General features: G+C 39.8%; 1 protein-coding gene across 10 annotated transcripts in view; it reads left to right on the forward strand.

The window, feature by feature from the left end:
* UTRN (utrophin) overlaps positions 1–24,345 on the forward strand; it is a 610,574-nt gene that overhangs the window by 581,452 nt on the left and 4,777 nt on the right. For 3 of the 10 annotated variants that reach the window (XM_049902936.1, XM_049902916.1, XM_049902945.1), the window contains 5 exons: positions 11,402–11,560; positions 12,354–12,594; positions 15,916–16,024; positions 17,204–17,296; positions 22,804–22,826. In XM_049902936.1, coding sequence (XP_049758893.1) covers positions 11,402–11,560; positions 12,354–12,594; positions 15,916–16,024; positions 17,204–17,296; positions 22,804–22,826 — 625 coding nt within the window. The other 7 variants (XM_049902887.1, XM_049902897.1, XM_049902906.1 and 4 more) reach the window with 5 other exon arrangements.

Genomic DNA, 24,345 nt, shown 5'->3' on the forward strand with positions numbered 1-24,345 from the left:
TGCTGTTTCACAGTTTGAATTACTGAGTGTGCTGGGGTTCTTTTCATGTTATCATGCAGTGATTCTGCCATCCCGGTAAGAGTCTGAATCACTGACACCCCCCACCCCCACGCCAGGCCTGAAAACCAGTTCATATTCTCTGAACCATGAGTTTTCTGTAGCTGTCCTCAAGAAATTAGTAAATAACCTACGGAGAAACACAGACTGTTGACTTGACTTGGAAAGTTTACCTTTTCTCCCTCAAGTGTATAATATTTGTGTATTTAAACATTTCCATTTCAGTCAGTGAAGACGTGTTGCTGAAGTAAATACTTCAGTATCACCACAGGGTTTCAACAGTTTCTCATTGCTGTCTTTTTCTGACTTGTTAATAGCTTTACATTATGTGTCAATCTTTTTCTCTTTTCTTTTCAACCAAGTGAAACAACTGTTTTCTAACTTATTTAAGGGAGAATCTATTCATTAACTAGTTGGGGGAGAGGGAGTCCTATTTATATAGCTGAATATCCTTTTTCCTCCCCCTTCAGGTCGTCCTTAGTATATTTAGGATGAGGCCATTGGTTGCATACAACTCATTCCCATATTGCATCTGTGACTGCAGATTCCCAACATAGGTGTCCCTTCCTCCTCTGCTGTGGGTCCTTCTTCACTTTGCCACTGTGTCTGTGGTGGCAGCCTGGACACATGGGCCACTTTCCCTCCAATGGATGCTGTCACCTTAACAGGCACCCTCTTGAAGGATGGAAAAGTGTAGAGCTGACCGCATCTTCCATGTGGTACCTTCCTCCCTTACCCCCCATACCAATACAGTTAGATTATGTGGGTGTAGTAGACTTCCTTAAGAATGGTAGATAATTAAAGGGAGAAAATATTTTTAACTATTCACAAAAAAATGTATATTATTGTTACCACCTAAGGCAGATTTTGGAGTCTCTGGGTGGTGTAAACAGTTACTGCACTCAACAGCTAACCAAAAGGTTGGTGGTTCAAATCCATCCAGTGACACCTCAGAAGAAAGTCTTGGGGATCTACTTACAAAAAGTCTGCTATTGAAAACTCTGTGGAGCACAGTTCTCCTCTGACAACGTGGGTTTCCCAAAGTAGTGGTATACAAGATTATAAGTGCAGCATAGATTATTTTTTATTTTTAGTAATTATGTATTTAGTTTCATATGTATTAGAAATATCTATAACATGCACATCAAACCAGTGGTTTGATGAATATTATGGATTAGAATGAAACAAGTAAAAATTGTTGTTGTTAAGTGCTGTCGAGATTCTGACTCATAGCAACCCTATGTACAACAGAATGAAACCCTGCCTGGTCCTGTGTCATCCGCACAGTCATTGCTGTTTGAGCCCATTGTTGCAGCCACTGTGTCTGTCCATCTCATTGAGGGGCTTCCTCTTTTTTGCTGACCCTCTGGCTTACCAAACATGACATCCTTCTCCAGGGACCAGTCCTTCCTGGTAACATGTCCAAAGTATGTGAGACAATGTCTCGTCATCTTCGCTTCTAAGGGGTACTCTGGCTGTACTTCTTCCTAGACAGATTTGTTCCTTCTTCTGGCTGTCCAAGGTATATATTCAGTATCCTTCTCTAGTACCGTAATCCAAATGCATCAGTTCTTCTTCAGTCTTCCTTATTCATCGTCCAGCTTTCATAGACATATAAGGCTATTGAAAATACCATCACGTGGGTCAGGTGCACCTTAGTCTTCAAGGTAACATCTTTGTTTCTTAACACATTAAAGAGGTCTTTTGCAGCAGATTTCCCAGTGCAATACATCATTTGATTTCTTGACTGCTGCTTCCGTGGCTATTGATTGTGGGTCCAAGTAAAATGAAATTCTTGACGACCTCAAATCTTTTCTGCATTTATCATGATATTGCTTATTGGTCCAGTTGTGAGGATTTTTGCTTTCTTTGTATTGAGGCGTAATCTATACTGAAGGCTGTAGCCTTTGACCTTTATCAGCAAGTGCTTCAAGTTCTCTTCACTCTCAGCAAGTAGGGTTGTCATCTGCATATCACAGGTTATTAATGAATTTTCCTCCAATCCTGATGCTGCTTTCTTCTTCATATGATCTAGCTTCTCAGATTATGTGCTCAACATACAGATTGAGTAAATATGGTAAAATGATACACACCTTTCCTGATGTTAAACCATACATTATCCACTTGTTCTGTTCAAATGACTGCCTCTTGGTCAATGTACAGGTTCTACATGATCACAAGTAAGTGATCTAGAATTTCCATTCTTTACAATGTTATCCATAATTTGTTATGATCCACACAATCTTTCTGGTATTCTCTGCTTTCAGCCAAGATCCATATAATATCAGCAATGGTATACCTCGTTCCACATCCCCTGCTTAATCTGGCTTGAATTTCTGCCAGTTCTATGTTGATGTACTGCTGCAGCCATTTTTTAAATTATCTTCAGCATAGTTTTACCTGCACGTGATATAATGATAGTGTTCAATAATTTCCACATTCAGTTGGATCGCCTTTCTTTAGAATGGGCATGTATATGGATCTCTTCCAGTTGGTTGGCCAGGTAGCTGTCTTCCAATTTTCTTGGCATAGATGAGTGTGCGCTTCCAGCATTGCATCCTTTTATTGAAACACCTCAGTTGATATTCAGTAAATTCCTGGAGCCTTGTTTTTCACCAGCACCTTAAGTACAGCATAGACTTCTTCCTTCAGTACCATCAGTTCTTGATCACATGCTACCTCCTGAAATGGTTAGATGCTGATCAGTTCTTTTTGGTACAGTGACTCTGTGTATTCCTTCCATCTTCTTTTAATGTTTCTTGCATCATTGAATTTTAGCCCATAGACTCCTTCAAAATTGCAACTCAAGGCTTGAATTTATCCTTCTGTTCTTTCAGATTGAGAAATACCACCTGTTCTTTCCTTTTGCTTTTCTAAATCCAAGTCTTTGCACATTTCATTGTAATATGTTACTTTGTCTTCTCGAACCACCCTTTAAAATCTTATGTTCAGCTCTTTATGTGATCATTTCTTCCTGTCCTTTAGCTACTCTATATTCAAGAGCAAATCAGTCTTTTCTGACATCCATTTTGGGTTTTTTTTTTTTTTTCTGTCTTTTTAATAACCTTTTGCTTTCCTTATGTATGATGTCCTTGATGTCATTCCACAACTTGCCTGGTCTTCAGTCATTAGTGTTCAGAGCATGAAATTTATTCTTCACATGGTCTCTATTCACAAGAGATATACTCAAGGTCATACTTTGGCTCTCCTAAACTTGTTTTAATTTTCTTCAACTTGAACTTGCATAACAGCAATTGATGGTCTGTTCCACAGTCAGCCCCTGGCCTTGTTCTGACTGATGATACTGAGTTTCTCCATCATATCTTCCCACAGATGTAGTTGATTTGATTCCTGTGTATTCCATCTGGTGAGGTTCGCTGGTATAGATGCCATTTATGTTGTTGAAAAAAGATATTTGCAATGAAGAAGTCATTGGTCTTGCAAAATTCTTTCAGGTGATTTCTAGCGTCATTTCTATCACCAAGGCCATATTTTCCAACTACCAGCCCTTCTTTTTTGTTTCCAACTTTTGCATTCCAGTCACCAGTAATTATCAATGCATCTTGATTGCATGTTTGATCAACTTCAGACTGCAAAAATTGTTAAAAATTTTCAATTTCTTCATCTTTGGCATTAGTGGTTGGTGTGTAAACTTGAATAATGGTCATATTAACTGGTCTTCCTTGTAGGCGTATGGGTATTATCCTATCACTGGCAGCACTGTACTTCAGGATAGATCTTGGAATGTTCTTTTTGATGATGAATGAGATGCCGTTCTTTTTCAATTTGTCATTCCTGGCATAGTAGACCATATGATTGTTTGATTCAGAATGGCCAGTACGAGTCCATTTCAGCTCACTAATACCTAGGGGATTGATCTTTACGCATTCCATCTCATTTTTTTTGTTTGTTTGATTTCTTTTTTTTTTTAATAATTTTTGTTGTGCTTTAAGTGAAAGCTTGCAAATCAAGTCAGTCTCTCACACAAAAACTTATGTAACCCTTGCTACATACTCCCAGTTACTCGCCCCTAATGATACAGCCTGTTTTCTCCCTCCACTCTCTCTTTTCGTGTCCATTTTGCCAGCTTCTAACCCCCTCCACCCTCTCATCTCCCCTCCAGGCAGGAGATGCCAACATAGTCTCAAGTGTCCACCTGATCCAAGAAACTCACTCCTCACCAGCATCCCTCTCCAAGCCATTGTCCAGTCCAATCCATGTCTGAAGAGTTGGCTTCAGGAATGGCTCCTGTCTTGGACTCACAGAAGGTCTAGGGGCCATGACTACCGGGGTCCTTCTAGTCTCAGTCAGACCATTAAGTCTGGTCTCATGAGAATTTGGGGTCTGCATCCCACTGCTCTCCTGCTCCCTCAGGGGTTCTCTGTTATGTTCCCTGTCAGGGCAGTCATTGGTTGTAGCCGGGCACCAGCTAGTTCTTCTGGTCTCAGGCTGATGCAGTCTCTGGTTTATGTGGCCCTTTCTGTCTCTTGGGCTCGTAATTACCTTGTGTCCTTGGTGTTCTTCGTTCTCCTTTGATCCATGTGGGTTGAGACTCATTGATGCATCTTAGATGGCTGCTTGCTAGAGTTTAAGACCCCACTCTTCAAAGTGGGATGCAGAATATTTTCTTAATAGATTTTATTATGCCAATTGACTTAGGTGTCCCCTGAAACCACGGTCCTCAAACCTCTGCCCCTGCTATGCTGGCCTTCGAAGCATTCAGTTTATTCAGGAAACTTCTTTGCTTTTGGTATTGTATTGTGTGTTGTCTTTCCCTTCACCTAAAGTAGTTCCTATCTACTATCTAATTAGCGAGTACCCCACTCTCATCCTCTCTCCCTCCCTGCTCTCGTAACCACAAAAGAGTGTTTTCTTCTCAGTTTAAACTATTTCTCACCATTTCATTTTTGACAACTTCCAATTTTCCTCATTTTGTTTTTCATACATTCCACTTTCTGATTAGTAATGAATGTTTGTGGCTGTTTCCTCTCATTTTAAGTCATGCCACATCAGCAAATGAAGGTCCTCAAAGTTTTACTCTGTCCATGTCATTAAGTTCGACTCTACTTTGAGGTGGCAGCTCTTCCCCAGTTGTATTTTGAGTGCCTTCCAACCTGAGGGACTCATCTTCTGGCACTGTATCAGACAATGTTATGCTGTTATCCCTAATGTTTCCACTGGCCAGTCACTTCAGAAGTAAATTGCCAGGCCCCTCTTCCCAGTCTGTCTCAGCCTGAAAGCTCTACTGAAACTTGTCTACCATGGGTGACCCCACCACCCTGACCATTTCTGAAAGTTTCCTAAAGCTCCCACATTGGTAGGGTCATGATACAATCTCACAATACACTACACCAAGAAAAACAAACCGATTGCTGTCAAGTTGATTCCAACTCATATCAACCCCATGTGTGTCAGAGTAGAACTGTGCTCCATAGGGTTTTCTTGGCTCTAATCTTTATGGAAACAGATTGCCAGGCCTTTCTTCCACCTTGCCACTGGGTGGATTCAAACTGCAAACTTTTAGGTTAGTAGCAAACTGTTTATGTTACCCAGGGAACTCATGGTATACTACATGACAGTACTGGCAACTTTTGAATGAGGGGTAGGTGGTTTCTCATGGCAACCTTGGCTCTTATATTTTATTCTCAGGTTTGTGTCTTCAGGCAGCCAACACCCAGGTATTAGCAATTTGTGTGTGTGGAGGGGGCTGGGGGGAAAAGATTAAAAACCAACTCAAAGTACCATAAGCAAAAAATGGTGTTAAGTTAGCAAATTTCTATAATATTTGTTGGATTGTGTCTCTTTCTTGAATTCCCCACTTTATCCCTAGGCCCTCTTGGGTTGAGGTTTTTGTTAGTCTGAGCTGAGCCATGTAGAAATTATTAGCTCTGTCTTGAATAATAATGGTGGTGGTGACAAAAACAGCCACCACCTCCACCTTTATACAGGGCCCACTGTGGGCCGGAAACTGCCCTAAGCGCTTTCTGCATCTTAGTTTATTTATCCTTGCAGAAACCATTTGAGATAATACTGTTGTAACCACCATTTTACAGAGTAGATGTGAGGTTAAGGAGCTTGCCCTGGGTATCACGGCCAGTAAGGCAGCCTGGCCCCACACACATGTGCTCCTAACCACCCAGTGAGACACCTCTGCTGCCTCAAGAAGGGAGGGCTTCCTTAGGCAGGAGAGCTGAAGTGGGACTGTCCCAGAGGATCTACAGACCATCCAGTCCTCCCAGACATCATCCCTTCATTGTCAGGATTCTGCCCTTTCTCATTGATGCCCCAGCTTCACATTTGAGACCTGATTAAGTTGTCCATTCAGGTGATTTATAATTCAGCAACCTGCCAGGACAATCTCTTAAATTTGCTTGTGGGTGATTTCAGCCTTAAAACTTTAAGCAGTAAGAGAAAGACTTAAATTCTACCCCATGCTTTGAGGTGAGAGATTTGAGACTTGAATTTGTCAATCTCTGTCTTTAAGTTATCCAAGGCATTTTTAGTCATTTCGATCTATGGAAGCTGCAATCCAACTTTGCATTTGAGTGTTCCTTCTTCTCTCAAATTGGCCTCTGGAATCAATTGCCTGGTCTCCCGTAGCTTTTATCATCAGAGAAGCTGGTTAATGTGTAGTTTCACCTCCAGGTGTTACGGGTTGCTACTTGCCTAGGCTAGACTATGACCCAGGCTCATGGCTTCTTACCGCACATAGGCCTAATTTCTCAGTACTCCATATTCCCTTGAGAGTCTAGCTCTGGGTCATTTACCTGGGCATTAATTTTAAGGATACAAAGTATCTGTGAAGGAAGAGTTGTGAGCAGTCACATCTCAGGAAGGGACAGGACCCAGGACAGTCCTGGGGCATCTCAGGAATAGGAATTTGTGGACAGTACCTGAGGGAGGCCATTGCTATGATGTTGTACCACTCCATCTGCCCTATGCCCTTGTGTGGCACTGTTTTACATGGAAGGATGAGACTGGGGGGCTGGCTGTGGTTTACACTGGCATTGCTCGTTGCTGCACTGAAGCCTAGAACACAACAGTCCTTAAAAGGAAGGAAATTAGTTATTTTTATTCATGTCTTGCCTACTTTTAAAAGGTCATTGAATGAATCACAGCTCTTTTGTTATCTGATACGTACTCATTTTGTAATCTAGATAGTAGTTACTGTGTGTGACATAGGAATAGTATGATTATATAACGTGCAATGGTATTTTGTTGGTACAGACTTATATTTTTGTGGCATTTTTCTATTTTAGCAGTAGACACACCATTGACATTTAATGGTTCTAATATAGAACCTTATGTACTATCTGTATTTTAAAAGCGTGCTTCTGATTGTAATTATATATAATTAAGAACTTGAATGTATGTATTTTTATATTTAACTTGTAGGCCTAATAACCTGTGAAAAACACTCAAAGACTAATATTGCATGTTATACATAAATGATTTCTTAGTTACTACTTTTGTTAAAATGGCCTTAATTTCCTTCCAAATACCTTAATGAAAGAATGTAATGATAATGACAATGATGATAATTACAATAATATGTAAAACCCCATCAACTGCCCCTCTCAAATTCAGTCTATAAATGATGACAACAAAATTCTTCTGAATTCTAATTTTAACTGGTTTGTATGTTTATTTGTTTCACTGTAAATAATCAGACCCCAAATCTTTAAAATACAAGTTTAGTTGGTGTTAATAATGAGCAGTTAAGTATAATCTCCGAGGTTAGGTGCTGGCATAGTTGTTCTAAGGGTGTGGTATGATACAAGAGGTCAGGGACCAGCCAGGTAGCTTATACCAGCTGTCATTGAGTCATCTCTGGTTCACAGTAACCCCATGTGCGTCAGAGTGGAAATGTACTCTATAGGGTTTTCAATAGCTGATTTTTCAGAAGTAGATTGCCAGGCCTTTGTTTCTGGGTGGACTTGAACCATCAGCCTTTAAGTTGGCAGCTGGCACATTAACTGCACCATGGAGGGACTCCAGGTTTTTCATAGCTAGTGGATAATTCATTGTTTTCAACAAATACGAGAATCAGTTTACTTCATATCTCTGGTAACAGCTGAGATCGTCACCTCCTTTTATTTATTCTTCGTGCTGTATGTTATCTTGCTAGCTCTTTGTTTCTTTTGCTATATGCATGAAGAGCTTTCTTTGCCTATACATAGGAATGACCACTTGGCTAGGTTATGACTCTCAACATTCCTCCATTGTCTTTTGACATTGAATACTAAGAAGAGGTAGGAGGCTAAACCTTCTTCTTCTTCTGCAGATGATTTACTGTTTTGATTTCTGGCTGGCTGCTTGTCATGCTTTTTCTGTCCTTAAAATGTGAAAATTTCACTGGGATACCTATGAATGTTTTTCTTTTGTTATTATGATTCGAGGGAAGGGGGCGATATTCGATCTTCTCATCTTTTTTAGCCTGAAAATATTTACAGAATGTTCTACTGTATGTTAATACTGTGTCCATTTGTCAAGTCCCTATATGAAATGTGTACTTTTTATTCTCTCTCATTATTGCCTCTTTTTCCATGTCAAATGGGTGAGGTGTCTCCAGGCAACACTGACTTAGAGCATGGAGATCCATAGTAGCTAAGTCAGGTCCCAACAGTATTGCCCCATTAGCCTCATAGCCTGCTTTTTCCCTTTGTAAAACAGTTAGATTTAGAGTCTTGGCCATTTAGCACCTATCACTCACACTCTCACACTCTCACACACACACACAAGCACACATACACATACCCCTCTCTGCCAGATTTTCTGCTTGATTTAATTATATGGGAAACCAGGAGCTTTCAGATATGCTCAGAAAGGCTGCTGCTCAGTGGAGGTACAATGCACCTTCCCTCCTCTGACCCTCATCCTTCTAAACCAAGGAACAAGCCTGGCATCCTTTTAGACTCTCCTTCCCTTATTTCCAGAAACCCTGGTGGCGTAGTGGTTAAGAGCTACGGCTGGTAACCAGAAGTTTGGCAGTTCGAATCCACCAGGCACTCCTTGGAAATGCTACAGGGCAGCTCTACTCTGTCCTTTAGGGTCACACTGAGTGGGAATTGACTGGACAGCAATAGGTTCTTTTGGTTTTCACTTATTTCCTGGTGATGATACACTTTTTTAGGAAAGGGAATCAAAACAGGATGCCTTGTCTTACTTCAATCTTTATCTCATCCGTGTTCCTTATTTCCAGCTTCTAACTGGGTTGTAAGGGCCCCTCCCCGTTTTTAAAATTGTTTATTGGAGGAAGGAAAGGGATGTTAGGTATCTATGTTGTCATCTCATCCCAGGTTATGCCCAAAACAAAAACCAAACCCGTTGGTGTCAAGTCGATTCTGACTCATGGCAACCACATGTGTGATAGGGTAGATCTGCTCCATAGGGTTTTCCTGGCCATAATCTTTACAGAAACAGAACACCAGGCCTTTTTTCTGCAGCTCCAGTGGGAGTTCAAACTGCCACCCTGTTTATTACCAGAGTGCAAACCATTTGTGCCATCAGGGACCTCATCCAATTCTATAACTCTTAGTAAAAAGATAGAGGGATAGATAGGTTTATTGATAAAATAGAAGTGAAATAAATCAAAAAGTAGCTCATTTGAAACTTTGCCTTGGCTGTTTGACAAGCATAACACTCACTTTTCCTCATTTGTTTCATTGTGTCTCTCTGATCTCAGTGCTCAGGATATACCTTTTCTAAGAATGCACTAACTCAGATGCAATTTCAAGCCCCTTCTTTACCAAAGTAAACTTCAGTAACACAAGGGTCAGGTGTTCAAATCAGACTCAAAAGAATCAGAGATCTTACTCGGTATTAAGTGTTGCTAATAAGTTCAAGAGTACAAGTAATCACGAGGCAGGGGTGAGTGAGAGAGGTCTGGGATTGCAAGTGCCACTCGCCAGATCCTTTCTTGCTGCTTTAGAATGGGTTCTGAACCCAGTGTAAGAGGCAAGGCCTCTGAGGGTTCTGTACAGTCACGTCCATTACACAGAGAGGAGCTAATTTATCATGGACGATTTCCATTGTATACTCTGATAGCTGCACACCTTATATGATGTTTTCTAGGAAGCCCTATCCTATACATCCATAGGTTTCAAGGTCCGTTTTCTAAACCCATCAAAACAGACCAGGTACAATCTACTGAAAGCATTCAATAGCAGGACTCTATCCTAGCCTTAGCCAAGAGGTCTGTCATTTGCATGTTTGCAAGTCAGAAATCTATGACTAACATTTGTGCTGAATTATTTAAATAGAAGAGTATATGGATGATAGGCCCCCATCCTCTGGGTTCTCCCTAGTAAAGGAAGAGAAGGGATTCTAGGCCTGCTGATAAGCATTTCCTTCCCATAAACTTATCAACTTTGTCTACATTGTTCTGCTTTTGCTAATGTCAGTCGTTAGATTTGACCACATTATTGATACGTCTACTTCATTAGACTAGAAAGTAGAACCCAAGTGAACTAAATGTAGTTTCTTGTTTTAATGCTCAAGGATCGATCCTAGAAATAATATGCTGATAATATCAAGTAAAATATCTGAATAGGTTTTATATATCTGTGACTATAATTTGGGCTAAATTACTTAAATAAACAAATATATGGATGATAGACTCCAGCCTATGAGTTACAAAGCGTTACAAAGATCCTTTCAACCAAATATTAAAGACAGTGAAATTAGCCTGTTATTAATCAGGTTATTAATCAATAATCTTTCAATCTCCTCTTTTTGGCATTCAGTTATTGATTTTACCTGTGAAATCCTTTATATTAACTTTCTATTATCCTTTATATTATGTTTAATACACGTAAATTAGGTGAATATGACAGCAGTGGTGGTCCAGTGGTAGAATTCTCATCTCCCGTGTGGAAGGCCTAGGTTCGATTCCCAGCCAATGCACCTCACATGCAGCCACATCTGTCAGTAAAGGCTTGCGTGTTACCATGATGCTGAACAGGTTTCGGCAGAGCTTCTAAACTAAGATGGACCAGGGCGAAAGGGCTGGAGATCTGCTTCCAAAAATCAGCCAGTGAAAACTCTATGAACCATCACAATGGTCCATCCACAGCCAATCATGGAGATGGCATTCAACTGGGCGGCATTTTAGTCCATTGTAGTGGGGTCACCACAAGTCAGGGGCTGACTCAGTGGCAGCTAACAACAACAATTAGAGGCATCTCTTCCTAAAGTTTTAAAGGGCAGGTCATGGAGACACTGAACTATAAGGCAAGCTTGGCCCAGCAGTCATCTGATCATCACTGTTTCCACCTCCCTTACATCCAGAGATATCCTTAAGACGGGACATGAGTCTGTGTGTGTGTGTTTCCTTTGTCCCCAGGGAGGACGAACACGCCCTCATCCAGCAGTACTGTCAGACGCTCGGAGGAGAGTCCCCCATGAGCCAGCCTCAGAGCCCTGCGCAGATCCTGAAGTCGGTAGAAAGGGAAGAACGGGGAGAACTGGAGCGGATCATTGCTGACTTGGAGGAAGAACAAAGGTATGCTAGCCATGGAATAAGAAAATACATCTTTCTGGAAAAACTTCTTTAATGGAATGTCTTTAATATTCACTTCATCATGATCCCTACCCATTCTTTTTTGGAATGATTGCCTGAGGATTGTAGTGGGGTCAGACTTTTAGGGGCCATTAATGAGCTGGGGTATAGGCTGCAGATTATAGCGGCATTTGGAGGTTCACTGATAATGCCTGTTAAATCTTAAAGCTGTGTTTTGTTACTGCTTGCTCATCTTACTGTTAGTAAATGCTCACACTTAAGGGGAAATAAGTAGCATGAGCTAAGTTTGGATCCCGTAGACATACAATGAAACCTGTGAGAGCCAGAACTCGACAGGATGGCCTTGTTTTTCCTGGTCTTGCAAGTTTTTTCTGCCTTTTTACAAGGTGCCGCCTTACCACTTTTCTATAGCTCGTTTTAGTGGAAAATATTTGAGTTTTCACTTTGTGATAGGTTTTCATCTTACACATGTTCTGGCATTTGCAGGTTTTACTGTACTTGGATGAGTCCCTCAGTGGTTCAAACCATTAAGGGCTCTACTACTAACCAAAAGGTTGGTGGTTTGAACCCACCCAGAGGTGCCTTGGAATACAGGCCTGTAGACTTGATTCCAAAAAGTCACAGCCTTGAAAACCCTCTGGAACACAGCTCTACTCGCACACATGAGGTCGCCATAAGTCAGAATTGACTTGACAGCGACTAACGACAACAGACATATTTGGAAAGAAGACAAAGGCCACGATATTAATTCTGGTTTTTTCCTTTTATACATTAGGAATCTGCAGATGGAATATGAACAGCTAAAGGAGCAGCACCTTAAAAGAGGACTCCCTGTTGGTTCACCCCCAGACTCTGTTGTATCTCCCCATTACACTTCTGAGGATTCAGAACTGATAGCAGAAGCCAAGCTCCTCCGGCAACACAAAGGTCGCCTGGAAGCAAGGATGCAGATTTTAGAAGATCACAACAAACAGCTGGAGTCTCAGCTCCACCGACTTCGACAGCTGCTGGAGCAGGTAGGATGTACAGAATACGGCACCCCACTCCCAACGCTACCTGTCCCCTCTCCCAGGGGGTTGGCCTGGGTGTCAGGAGAGAGGTCCACTTTACATTTCTCAGCCTTTTAAAATGTATGCATTAAATCCTGAATGGCACAAAAATGTGTTAATCAGTGATAAGGTTTGTTTGTTTTTAATTTTATTGTGCTTTCAGTGAAAGTTTACAGCACAAATTAGTTTCTCGTTCCAAAATGTATACACAAATTGTTTTGTGACATTGGGTGCAATCCCTGCATTGAGTCAGCAAGATGATGAGGCTGTTTTAAGATAGACTCTCCCATTCTCCTTTAACACTCAAGCTATCTTAGCTCTGAAGAGTTTGAGGCCAAAGATCCTATAACATACATCTGTAGGAATTACATATAGGAAACATCTATGGAACTTAGAGGGAAGGAAGCCACCAGAAGGCTTCATTCTAAATCCTCTCTTCCTGTGGGCTAAGAACACTGACTCCAGGAACCCTGCTTTCTATTTTTAAGAAATGAAGTGACAGATGTTTATTAATTTGCTACCACTAATTCCTAACATTGGAGCAGTGGTGGCACAGTGCTTAAGAGCTCAGCTGCTAACCAAAATGTAGGCAGTTTGAATCCACCAGCTGCAACTTGGAAACCCCATGGGGCAGTTCTACTCTGTCTTGTAGAGTAGCTGTAGGTCAGAATCAACTCAATGCCAACGATTTTTTTTTTTTTTAATTCCTAACATTGGGCCATGTTTTATAGCAGTTGCTTTCAAACTTTCATGACAATAACTAATACAGTTTACAATATAACAAATGCATAAACGTATGTTAAATACAAAACATTTTTTGATCTTACAGAGGGATGCCGTCTTATTTTCTAGTCTTTTTCCTTTCTTCGGTCCTTCCTTCCCTTTTCTTTCTTCTCTCTCTCTCTTTTTATACTGCTCAAAACCAAACCAAACCAAACTCACTGCCGTCAAGTCGATTCCAACTTATAGTGACCCTATAGGACAGAGTAGAATGGCCCCATAGAGTTTCCAAGGAGCACCTGGTGGATTCGAATTGCTGACCTTTTGGTTAACAGCCATAGCACTTAACCACTACACCACCATTTTACTGCTTAAAAAAACCTAGATTGATTTTATAATTTATCAATGGGTAATAGCCTATAGTTTTCAAAATGTGTTCTCGGGCATATAAAAGAGGTGTCAGAAACAGTTCCTGCCTTTCTGGTGCCTGCAGTCTTGCTAGGGACCAAAGAAAGACATGAGCAAGACAGTATCATATATAAAGACACGATGCACTGTAGAGCATGACATACTTGATTACACAGAGCAGTTAGAGAATAGGGGCCTATCACAGAACTAATAATGAAGGTGCTTTTGCAGCACGTATAAGTAGTGCAGAACCTAAGCTGCAGGTACAGTAATCCCAGCAAAAGGGCCTCAAATTTTTTCTCTCTCGAAGAGTCCCTGACTTCAGTCTTCATGTCATCTTTTGCCTTTCTGTCTGCCTGTGCAATGCAGGGCCTCTAGGCAGTGTAGCGGGAGTGTTTTTCTCCAGAATTACTTTTTGAATCAAAGTCAGAAGTCAGAAGCAAATTTCTTTCCAGCAATTTTCTTGACTTTTAGAAGACCATCCCTTCTTAGTCACTATCAGTGTTCTTTAACATTGTCATTTCTGTAGCACCTACCCAGTGGGCCATAGGTTTGACCATATACTTTTCTATATGTCTATCATCATTTCAGAATTGCTCTGTTTTGGGGAAGGGCTGCTTCAGCGCCTCCAAAGTTTGCATCATTAGACAATAATAGGTTAATAGTTCTCCAAGAGTTGCCTAAGGCCCAGCTTCCTCTAAGTCCTCCAGAATGTTTGATTTTTACATCAGTGCCAGCCACATGAATTGAAAACATTACATTGTCAGTACTGTGGCTTTGGAGGTTCTGAATGGTGCCTGTGTAAGGGATTAATTTTCCTTTAAAATCTCTTGTTTAGAGTATGAAGTGCTAGTGTTACCAACCTGGTACAGAGATAGAATGACTGAGGGAAGAAGCTAACCTTTATGCGGCATCGCTTGTTGATGTTCTTCGGAGAGCTAAAGGGCCTTCACTCTCTGTCACCTCCCACTCTCTCCATTCCATTAGGCAGCGCTACCTAATGGCACATGTTCCTTCAGAATCCCACAGTAATGCTTTTAGAGATAGCGGATATCTAAATCAGCTCTCTCTAAAAGCATTACTGCAGTGGGTTTTTTGGGGGTTGATATCTAAATGGCTCTGTGTAACCCAGACTGGAAAGCTCTTATCTCCTCTTAATGATTTAGCCTGAATGCTAGAAGTAGATGGAAAATTCAACTCTTATAATAAAAACTGGCAAAAAACTACCACTACCAGACTTCAACTAACATACACTTAATGGAAAAATCTCCATCAGAAACCTTGTAATTTCTGCGTTCCCTGAACAATGAATAGCGTTTTCTAATTTGATCACGTACGTGTCAGTGTATGGCTCAGCGTTTCAAGGATTTGTTGGAGAATGCATTTATAAAGTGCTTACCAGGTGTCGGGCTACTCCAGTCACTTTAGAAATGCTAATTCATTACCTCCCTCACAAAGCCCCATTTTGTTGACAAAGAATCCGAGACACAGAAGGTTAGATGGTTTACTGAGAATTATACCATTTCTGGGTGGCAGAGTTGGAATTTGAATCCAGGCAATCTGAATCCAAAATCATGCTCTTAACTACTCTCCAATATTGCCTTTAAATATGGGCTGCAATTTTGAAATTGGACACATTTATTGCATTAGAATAGGTCCCCGGGTGGTGGGAGTGGTTTGTGCTTATGGACTAACCTAAAGGTTGGCAGTTCAAACCTACCCAGTGGTGCCACAGATGAAAGGCCTGGCAATCTGCTTCTTTAAAGATTACCGCTAAGAACACCCTATGGGGCAATTCTATTCTGTAACTCATGGAGTTGCCATAAGTCGAAATCAACTCAATAGCAAGGGGTGCTCTATTAAAAGCTGTACTGGTATTTTTAAGATTGATGTAACATGTTTGTAATGAAACTGACATTGATAAATACAACTGGCAATATAACCAATGAGTTCTTTAAGGGGCCCGGGTGAAAGGGGAGGACCTTTTGATACTAGTGCATCCATCCAACTGATGTTAAACCATATTGGAAAATGTCAGAAAGCATACGACTCTACATGATTTAATTACACATGGTGGGGAAGGTGAAGTTAAAAAGGCAACGATTTCCCTGATAATTATTTGAACCATTGCTCTGCTTTATCCTCTGAACGTGACTGCAGCCTGAATCTGACCCCCGAATCAATGGCGTCTCCCCGTGGGCTTCCCCTCAGCATTCTGCACTGAGCTACTCGCTTGATCCGGATCCTGGCCCACAGTTCCAGCAGGCAGGTCAGTGTCCCGGGCAGAGCAGCTCCAGTCCCATCTGTGGTCTGCCATTTGTTTTTAATCATAAAGAGCATCCTTAGGCACTGGTGTCTTAGGGCATAAAGGAGTTTTATTTTCTCTTTGGTCTCAAATAAATACAAATCCATCTGAGCAATATAAAAAAGCAAAAAGTTTAGAATAATTAGCTATAACACAACTTGCTTATAATATGTAGTAATGGATTGAATTTTAGTGAAAAGATGAAAAAAATGAGCTCTTTCTTTTGGGATGAGTCAGAGTCTGTTTAATTTTTTTTATTTGCCTTATGACTGAGTCTCTTAGTAATTTATGGTTATAAAATTTCATATTTATACATATTCGGAATATAATACAAAAGACGATCATACCACATATTGTCATATTGTGGATCTGTGAACTCTTTAGTCCATTTGCTCCATCCACGTCCCTGCAAACATTGTCACCCCCTCCCGCCCCCTCTGAGGCAGAGGTCCCACTCAGCCTGTCATGGGTCACAATGGGGACCTGTCATTGCTGCTTGGAAAGTCTCTGGAAACCAGGCACTCAGGAATGACATTTTATTATTGATGAAATTCAAGTTCTAAAATTCTACTGTGGACCACAGACTTTATAACCAACTTAATTTGTTTGTGAGATATTTTTTAGTATATTAATCAGAAGAACTAAATCATTAATATTATTGTAATAATTTTTTAAGCAAGAAAATTGTTTATTCCTTTTAGGAAACACACACACACACATCTGAGTAAAAAAGTATGTGAAGATAGCTTGACTTTTGTGGCAGGTTAAGCTAGCCTATGCTGAAGACTCCAAAGAGAAAGAAGGAAGAAAAGAAAGGAATTGGCAATAGAATGTTTTTCTCATATGAAAAAGTATTTGAAATGTGAAATAATAGATTTCTAATGGATAAATTGAATGGATAAAAAAAACCCACTGCCATCAACTCAGATAGCTAGCACATTTTAATTACATAAAATTGATATTACCAACAAATGAATATGGAACATTTTTTCATTTCTCCCTAAAGTTGTCGTTTTCAATGAGAGATGTTTTCACATTGACATGTGGAGGCTGGTAAGAGTATTTTCTCCTGAAGTTGGGTTTTATTAGGAGGCTGGACATTAATTTCAGGACACGTGTTGGTTTTTGTTCTTGCTGTCACAGCGGCGGAGGACTTGTTGGCGCCACCTCGTGAAACCAGCACAGACCTCACTGAGGTCATGGAGCAGATCAACAGTACATTTCCATCTTGCTGTCGTGAGTATAAAAGGCCAGAAGCCCACCGCTATGCTGTATTTTTCCTTTTTTCTTTTCCCGCATGATACCCTTTGCCTTCGTTGGTAAGATAACATAAACTTCTGTTAGAAACAGGCTTGAATATTACTTGAAAATAAGTCAAACGTTATATATGTTGACAAAGAAAATGAAGCTTAACTGAGATACCATCGCTTCACTGGGACACAGTGACAATGCGATCCTGCTTTTTGAGACTTTCCAGCATGCCTTATGAGTGACAAAATGAAATACGTCTGTTTTTAAAAAGAAATGATCCTCCTCAATGCAAACTGCACTAAGAAAAGCATTCATTTCAAAGAAGAGCTTTTAGTGGCAAGCCCAGCAAGCCAGGAAAATAGCCTTTTCTAAGGTAATTCCCTCTCTTTTCTCCAGACATTATTAACTGATGTCATCAGATTCAGTTGCAGCAAGGGATTATTTCTAGATTTTCCTTTTTTTTTTTTTTTTTTTGTCCTATTGGTTTCTTTGCTCATGGAATAAAATAGTCATTGTAGAAAGGCCAAACAGTTTAAGGCATCACAGATTACAACCCTGTGTATTTTCCATATGAACCAACAAGGGCCAGAAAATGCCCAAATAAAAACAGCCCAAATCCAAGGGGGAAATTATATCATGATTCTTATTTACTGATAGTTTTTCAAACATTTGATCCTGAGCATCTTGCTAGCTTGTAATTTCTGCTGAGATCTCACCTAAAATATTTTTGCTATTTCAGACAACAGTTTACTTTTATATACAGGCACACTACTTAATGCTACAATTATATTTTAAATAATCTCTTAAAGAATATGAAGGTATTATTTATAATTTTAGGGTGATTTTCTCTCAAATTAATTTTAAATCTAAGCAGCCACTTAACTAATAACTAATGGTGGTGCAGTGGTTAAAACACTGGACTGCTAGCCAAAAGGTCAGCAGTTCGAAACCACCAGTGCCTCAACAGGAGAAGGATGTGGCAGCCTGATTCCACGGAGATTTACAGCCTCAGAAACCTTACAGGGTTGCTATGAGTCAGGATCAACTCAACGGCAGTGGATTTGGGTTTTTTGGTTTTATACATTATATAAATATATAAAACCAAACAAAACCTGTTGCTGTCAAGTTGATTCCGACTCATAACAATTTTATAGGACAGGGTAGAACTGCCCCATAGGGTTTCCAAGGAATGGCTGGAGGATTTGAACTGCCAACTTTCTTTGGTAGCACCTGAACTCTTAATCGCTACACCACCAAGCCACCATATATAGTATACATATGTAATACATATATATCATACACATATGCACCAATGGTTCGCACTTGACTACTAACTGAAATGTTGGCAGTTCAAATCCACCCAGCAGATCTGTAGAACAAAGGCCTAGTAGCCTGTTTCCCTAAAGATCACAGCTAAGACAACCCTATGGAGCAGCTCTACTCTGTAACACATGGGGTTGCCATGAGTTGAAATTGACGGAAATGAGTTTTTGTTTTGTGGGTGTGTGTGTGTTTACGTGTATTGTATGCAGCCACTCATCTCCCTTTTTTCCATTCTCTCCTCATAAAATACCATCCTAAATGAGGAAAAAGATTTCAGGGAGTGTAGATATATTGACTTCATTAAAATTGTACTCTACTGTACAATTTACAAAATGCCATCATTAACAGGAAGTAAAAATAGCTATTTAAAATATATTCACTTCTGAATTTTTGGGAATATTTGCCTAAAGGATCCATTGTAGTTTCCAGAGGCACATAAATATAAGTATTTATATTTATGAATGTGTCATTTTCTAGATTATTATTTGTAATTCAGCTATTCTGCTCAGAGTTGAATCGTATTTTCTGTATAGCAATCCCCTTCTCACCCTCCCAAAAAACAAATGTGCACTTGTGCACACACACAGACACACACAAACTTTTTTGGCCCTGAAGAGTCTCACAAAAGCTTATAAGGGTCAGTCTAAACCCACATGTTGTTAGATTATTTTCTAGGCTCTGTAATTTCCATAATAGATGAACAGATTAAACCTCTTATATCGACTATATTTCAAAGTTGAATTTTTTTTAAGAGGTTGTGGTTCTGAGTTGTATATTATTTAATGGCTAGATAAAAACCTCATCATAGACTTTGTAAGCCAGAATTTCTAAATGAAATTACATTTTAGTTCAGTTCACTCCAAAATATATGAATGATTAGTTAAGAACAAATTTTGTAAATCAAAGTCCATTTAGAAGCCTTTATTTAAATGTCAAGATGGACATTTTCAATTTAAAAGTCAGTTGGCAGTAAATGTTAGGATGGGAAAAATGTTGAAATATATGCCTTGTAGTGAAGATAAAATGTATAATTGCCATATTAAAATTTTTACACTAAAAGTTCATGATGTGCTCTTTTTTTACAAGGTCAGTTTTCTAAAACAATTACTCTTAAAAGTTTCTCAAGGCATATTCAGATATCTAGACATTGTAAAAGACTGATCTGTGTGACTTTTAAAAGAATATAATTTCAAACTTAATTATAATTATAGGACAAAAGGAATTTTAAGAGTTAAGTTCATCTCATCTATAGGCTGTCTTTGAAGGCAAGTATAAAATTCCTGTTGGTAGGAAACCTTATTAGCTATTAATATACCTGAGTATATATCTTAAATAGGACCCACATTTCAGAGGTCTCACCTCTCCCTTGCATTGGTGCTTTCTTCACGTGTGTCATTCGGAGAGCTGTGAGGGTGCAGTATGGAACCCAGAGATTCCTCAATGAGAACCTGGCTCTGTGTTCTCATTGTCAGATGTTTTTCATTCACAGCTTTCTATAATATTTACAGTTTTCTGAGTACGAGCTTGATTAGCCATGTGTTTGAAGAGGTCAAGTTCTGTTATTAGATTGGGCTTAGTTTGCCCAACATGGTATTTATAGTCCATATTTTGTTTTGATGATATACAAATCCCCAAGACAAAGACTACTTCCTATGAAGATAAGGGGCTTAATTTATAAAATTGACACTTCTTATTAAATACACCTTAAAAACATTAAAGCTTTTAAATTTAGTGCAGAGTAGAAATGAGTACCTGACATAGAGTTGGTGCTCAGTGCATGTTCCTGATAATGAATGATTACATTTTCTAATTAGGAAGACTTGATTGTTGATGCTTTCCCAGGTAGTATTCAGAAGGTTCTGTAAAATTCATTTGTTTTATTGCCCCTTTTAAGTTGCTCAGCAGCAGATATTTTAATAAGCCTTTCCATTCGCAAAGCTTACTGACCACCTTTGGAAGATTTATCAGAGCAAATCTAATTGGCACCCTCCCAATGCCAAGCCAATCCCTTGAGTCCCTGTAACTAATGAGGACTTTAAAATTGCTTGTCATCAGCATACAATGAATTGATCTGCATGTTAATCTTGACTTTTGATCCATTGTGGATTAAAAATTAGCATGGCCACAGTGAATTGCCATTCCTGGCAATTTTGGAATTAAAATGAAACTATTCATAAATCCTAATTGCGGGAATTGCCTACTTTTAAACTTGGCATTTTTTTTTACAGCATCTGTGTATTGTTGCACGTAACATTTTTTGGAATGCATCTGTCTTGAGTTAATATCCCAGTTGGTCCTTATTGCATCTTTGAATTATGGCCTTTTAAAGTCTTCTTTTAATTATTTTTGTTGCATTTCAGAGCAGAGGGATACTTCCATCTCTTCCTGACAAAGAGTTAATGAAGGGAATTTAATGGTGCACCTCTTAACCAATATACCTGCTACCGTTTCCACTGACTACTAGAACTTTTTTTTTCATTGTAAAATATTTTGTCAGTTTTTTCATGTATGCCATTCAAATATACAGGATTGTCATAATAAGCTGGGTATTTTTTTTTTTAACAGACCAAATTATTTTAGACCCCTGGGCTCGTTTTCACTGTGAATTGTCTGTGTTTATTAAGTTTGAGTTACAGTCATCTAAAACTCAAAATTTTCTAAAATACAATAATTTCCTGATTTTCTTTTAAAATATATTTATATGATTTGTTCAGGGCAGTACCCATAGCCTTCTATTTGATAAAAAGATGTAGGTTTAAAAATGTTGGTTTGGAGCAAAAGGGATTAAACTTCTATCTAGGATTTGGCTGTTTGTTATATTTGTTACTAACAATAGAAGCATAACTGTCTCTTTTTAAAAAAGTGTAAACCCATGGTATAGTGAATAATAATGCAACTAAGCTGCTTTGCACACCTGGTAGGACTAGGCTTGTTTTAGCCTGATTCTTTCTCAAATACTGGGGCACACACTTTCCCTCCAGACATTGTAGGAAGGTCACCTTTCACACCTTTTCTTTCTTTCTCACAAAGCTTCAGGTGGTCACTGGTGTCTTTTTTTCCCCCCAAAAATAAAAAATCGGACATGAAATGGATACAACATTGAATATGATTAAGGGTTATTCATATTTGACCCTCAAGAGATACTGCTGTTATTTTGGGGCAGAAATCTTTTTTCCCTAAAATTGAGCACAAGACAATAGTTTTAGGAGTGTGCAGTGAAAGGGGGAGATGAAAAGGGGAGCCTTGGAGGAGAGATTTGGTAGTGGCTGTCCTGGAGAGGTCCATCAGGATGGCTTCCCTGACTCTGGGTACTAGGACCAGGAAGAAATTGGCTACACTGGTGCAAAGGAGAGTTAGACACCATATTCTGACTTCTCTGACCTCTTAACTGGGCCCGCCCCAGGCACTATTGTTAGCCTAAGTGCCCAAAAGGCTGCTTAAGATTAAACCAACCATTTCCTTGATGATGGGGGTTCCTGGGTGGTACAAACGGTTAACACAGTTGACTATAACCAAAAGGTTGGCAGTTCGAGTTCACCCAGAGGCACCTCAGAAGAGAGGTCGGGCAATCTACTTCTAAAAAACCAGCCATTAAAAGCCCTGTGGGGCACAGTTCTACTCTGACACACATGGGGTCACCATGAGTCAGATCAGCTGGACAGCAACTGGCTTCCTTGATGCAAGCTTGGCCACCATCTTCCCAACCTTTGGGACAAGGGTGGCAGAAACTAAACACTCATGCGCCTTTGTTTTCCTAAAGGCAACTTGGTCAGAATTTGTACTATTTAGTAAAATCTATAGAACATCCGCAAAATATACATGGTAAAATTTAAATATGACTTTTTGATATATTTTTCCAAAACTAAGTGCTCCCTGACTTGAAAGAGTGCACTCGTTTGAAAGAGACAGCATATGTTTTATATATTTTGGTAGAATTTTTGCATCTTAAAGTATATGGTATATGGGACATGAGAAATCTAGCCTTTGTTAAAGCATTATTACCCCCACCCCACCTCCCCCAAAAATGTTTCTTATTGGCTTCCATTTAACAGCTGCACTATTATCTTACTCCAAGTAGAGTGGTTCATTCCATACATTTGCACCCCTGAAAGCATAGAACCAGCAAAGCAACACGTCCTTCAACTGAATTCTTTTATTTTCTCTTTCAGCAAATCTCCCCAGCAGGCCACAGGTAAGAGTTAATGAGTTGATTGACTCGAATGTTGCGGATCATACCTGGGCTAAGCAGATTAGCTACCCTTGATTTCCCTGCTGCTTGATTGTCCACATACATAAGAAAACCTCCTTGGCATTAAAGTGTTTGTGGATTCAGTACAAGTTTCTCAGTCTTGGGAGGGACGCTTTCAAAGCCAGTTCTTTCAGATGCCAGAAATACCATGTACTCGATCCTTTGTGTTCTAATATCTTTTTAATGGCATTGTATGTACTATGTATGGGCTCAAACATACCAAAGATCACAAAGATGGCACAGGACCAGGCAATGTTTCGCACTGTTACACATAAGGTTGCCGTGAGTCAGCAACTAACAACAACATGTACTATGCACAGTACCCAGGATAAAGGCCAGCCACTCTTCTCCCAAATATCTACCTAAAGTAACTAGCACAGAAAATTGACTTAAAAAAAGATGGTTTTGTTACTTTTATGGGGCTAAATAGCTTCAATTTTTTATTTGAAAATTTGCTGAGAACTGTTGGCAGCTATAACCTTGTGACTTTCAGTGTTTTCCTTATCGGGTACTCTTAGTAATAATGTGTCGCAAGGCTGCAGTAGATCTTTGGAGAACATTTTCTTTGGTGAACTTGTTTATTTGTCTTTTTTGAGACAGTAAACCTTCTGAGTCAAATTGTCTTATGGGCAAGGGGGACCGGGATCTTAACTAGAAGCACAGGCAGTCCATCTTTTGTAACACAATGGATGGGAAGGGAAGGGCGTGTGAAGTAGACTGTGGATGTGGTAACAAGAGTTTGTGGGTGTCCTCTTCTGATTTCTTCATAGTGGATCTCAGGAAGCTGGGACTTCAGCAGGGAGTGAGGTCCTAGAGGTATGAGGAGGGACTGGAGGGCATGTAATGAATGCTTGTAGGTTAGGAGAGCAGATGGACTAGGGAAATAAGGTGAGATAACCAGGCAGCATTAAGGGCCCATGTAACATGCCTGCTCATGAATTTAAGGTGCGACCAGTCTGCAGAGCTGTGTCTTGCTGTCTGGCCACATTCAGCTACATGAGTACAGGTACCAGAGTAGGCCAAGTATTAGATTTACCAGAGTTGAGGATGGAGCCAGGAGAAGATTTTAAGGATTGACCCAGGCATTTAAACTGGGTGGTGAGAGAAGTAAAAACATTTCTGTTATGAGAGGTAGAAAAAAAGATGGTAGGATCAATGGATTGTAGTATCAATCTATCAATGGATATAAGCTGGAAAGACAAGTGGTTGTCAGAGGTAGGATGGTTGAAATTGAAGTGATAGAGTAGTTGCGAGTATTAGTAACTGTCATGGATTGAATTGTGTCCCCCCAAAATATGTGTCAACTTGGTTAGGCCATGGTTCTCAGTATCATGTGGCTGGCTGTCCTCCATTTTGTGATGGTAATTTTGTGTTAAAGGGGATTAGGGTGGGATTGTAACAGCCTTACCCAGGTCACATTCCTGATGCAATGTAAAGGGAGTTTCACTGGGGCGAGGCCTGC

Source organism: Elephas maximus, chromosome 1 (genome assembly GCF_024166365.1).
Source record: "Elephas maximus indicus isolate mEleMax1 chromosome 1, mEleMax1 primary haplotype, whole genome shotgun sequence".
Classification (NCBI taxonomy): Eukaryota; Metazoa; Chordata; class Mammalia; order Proboscidea; family Elephantidae; genus Elephas; species Elephas maximus.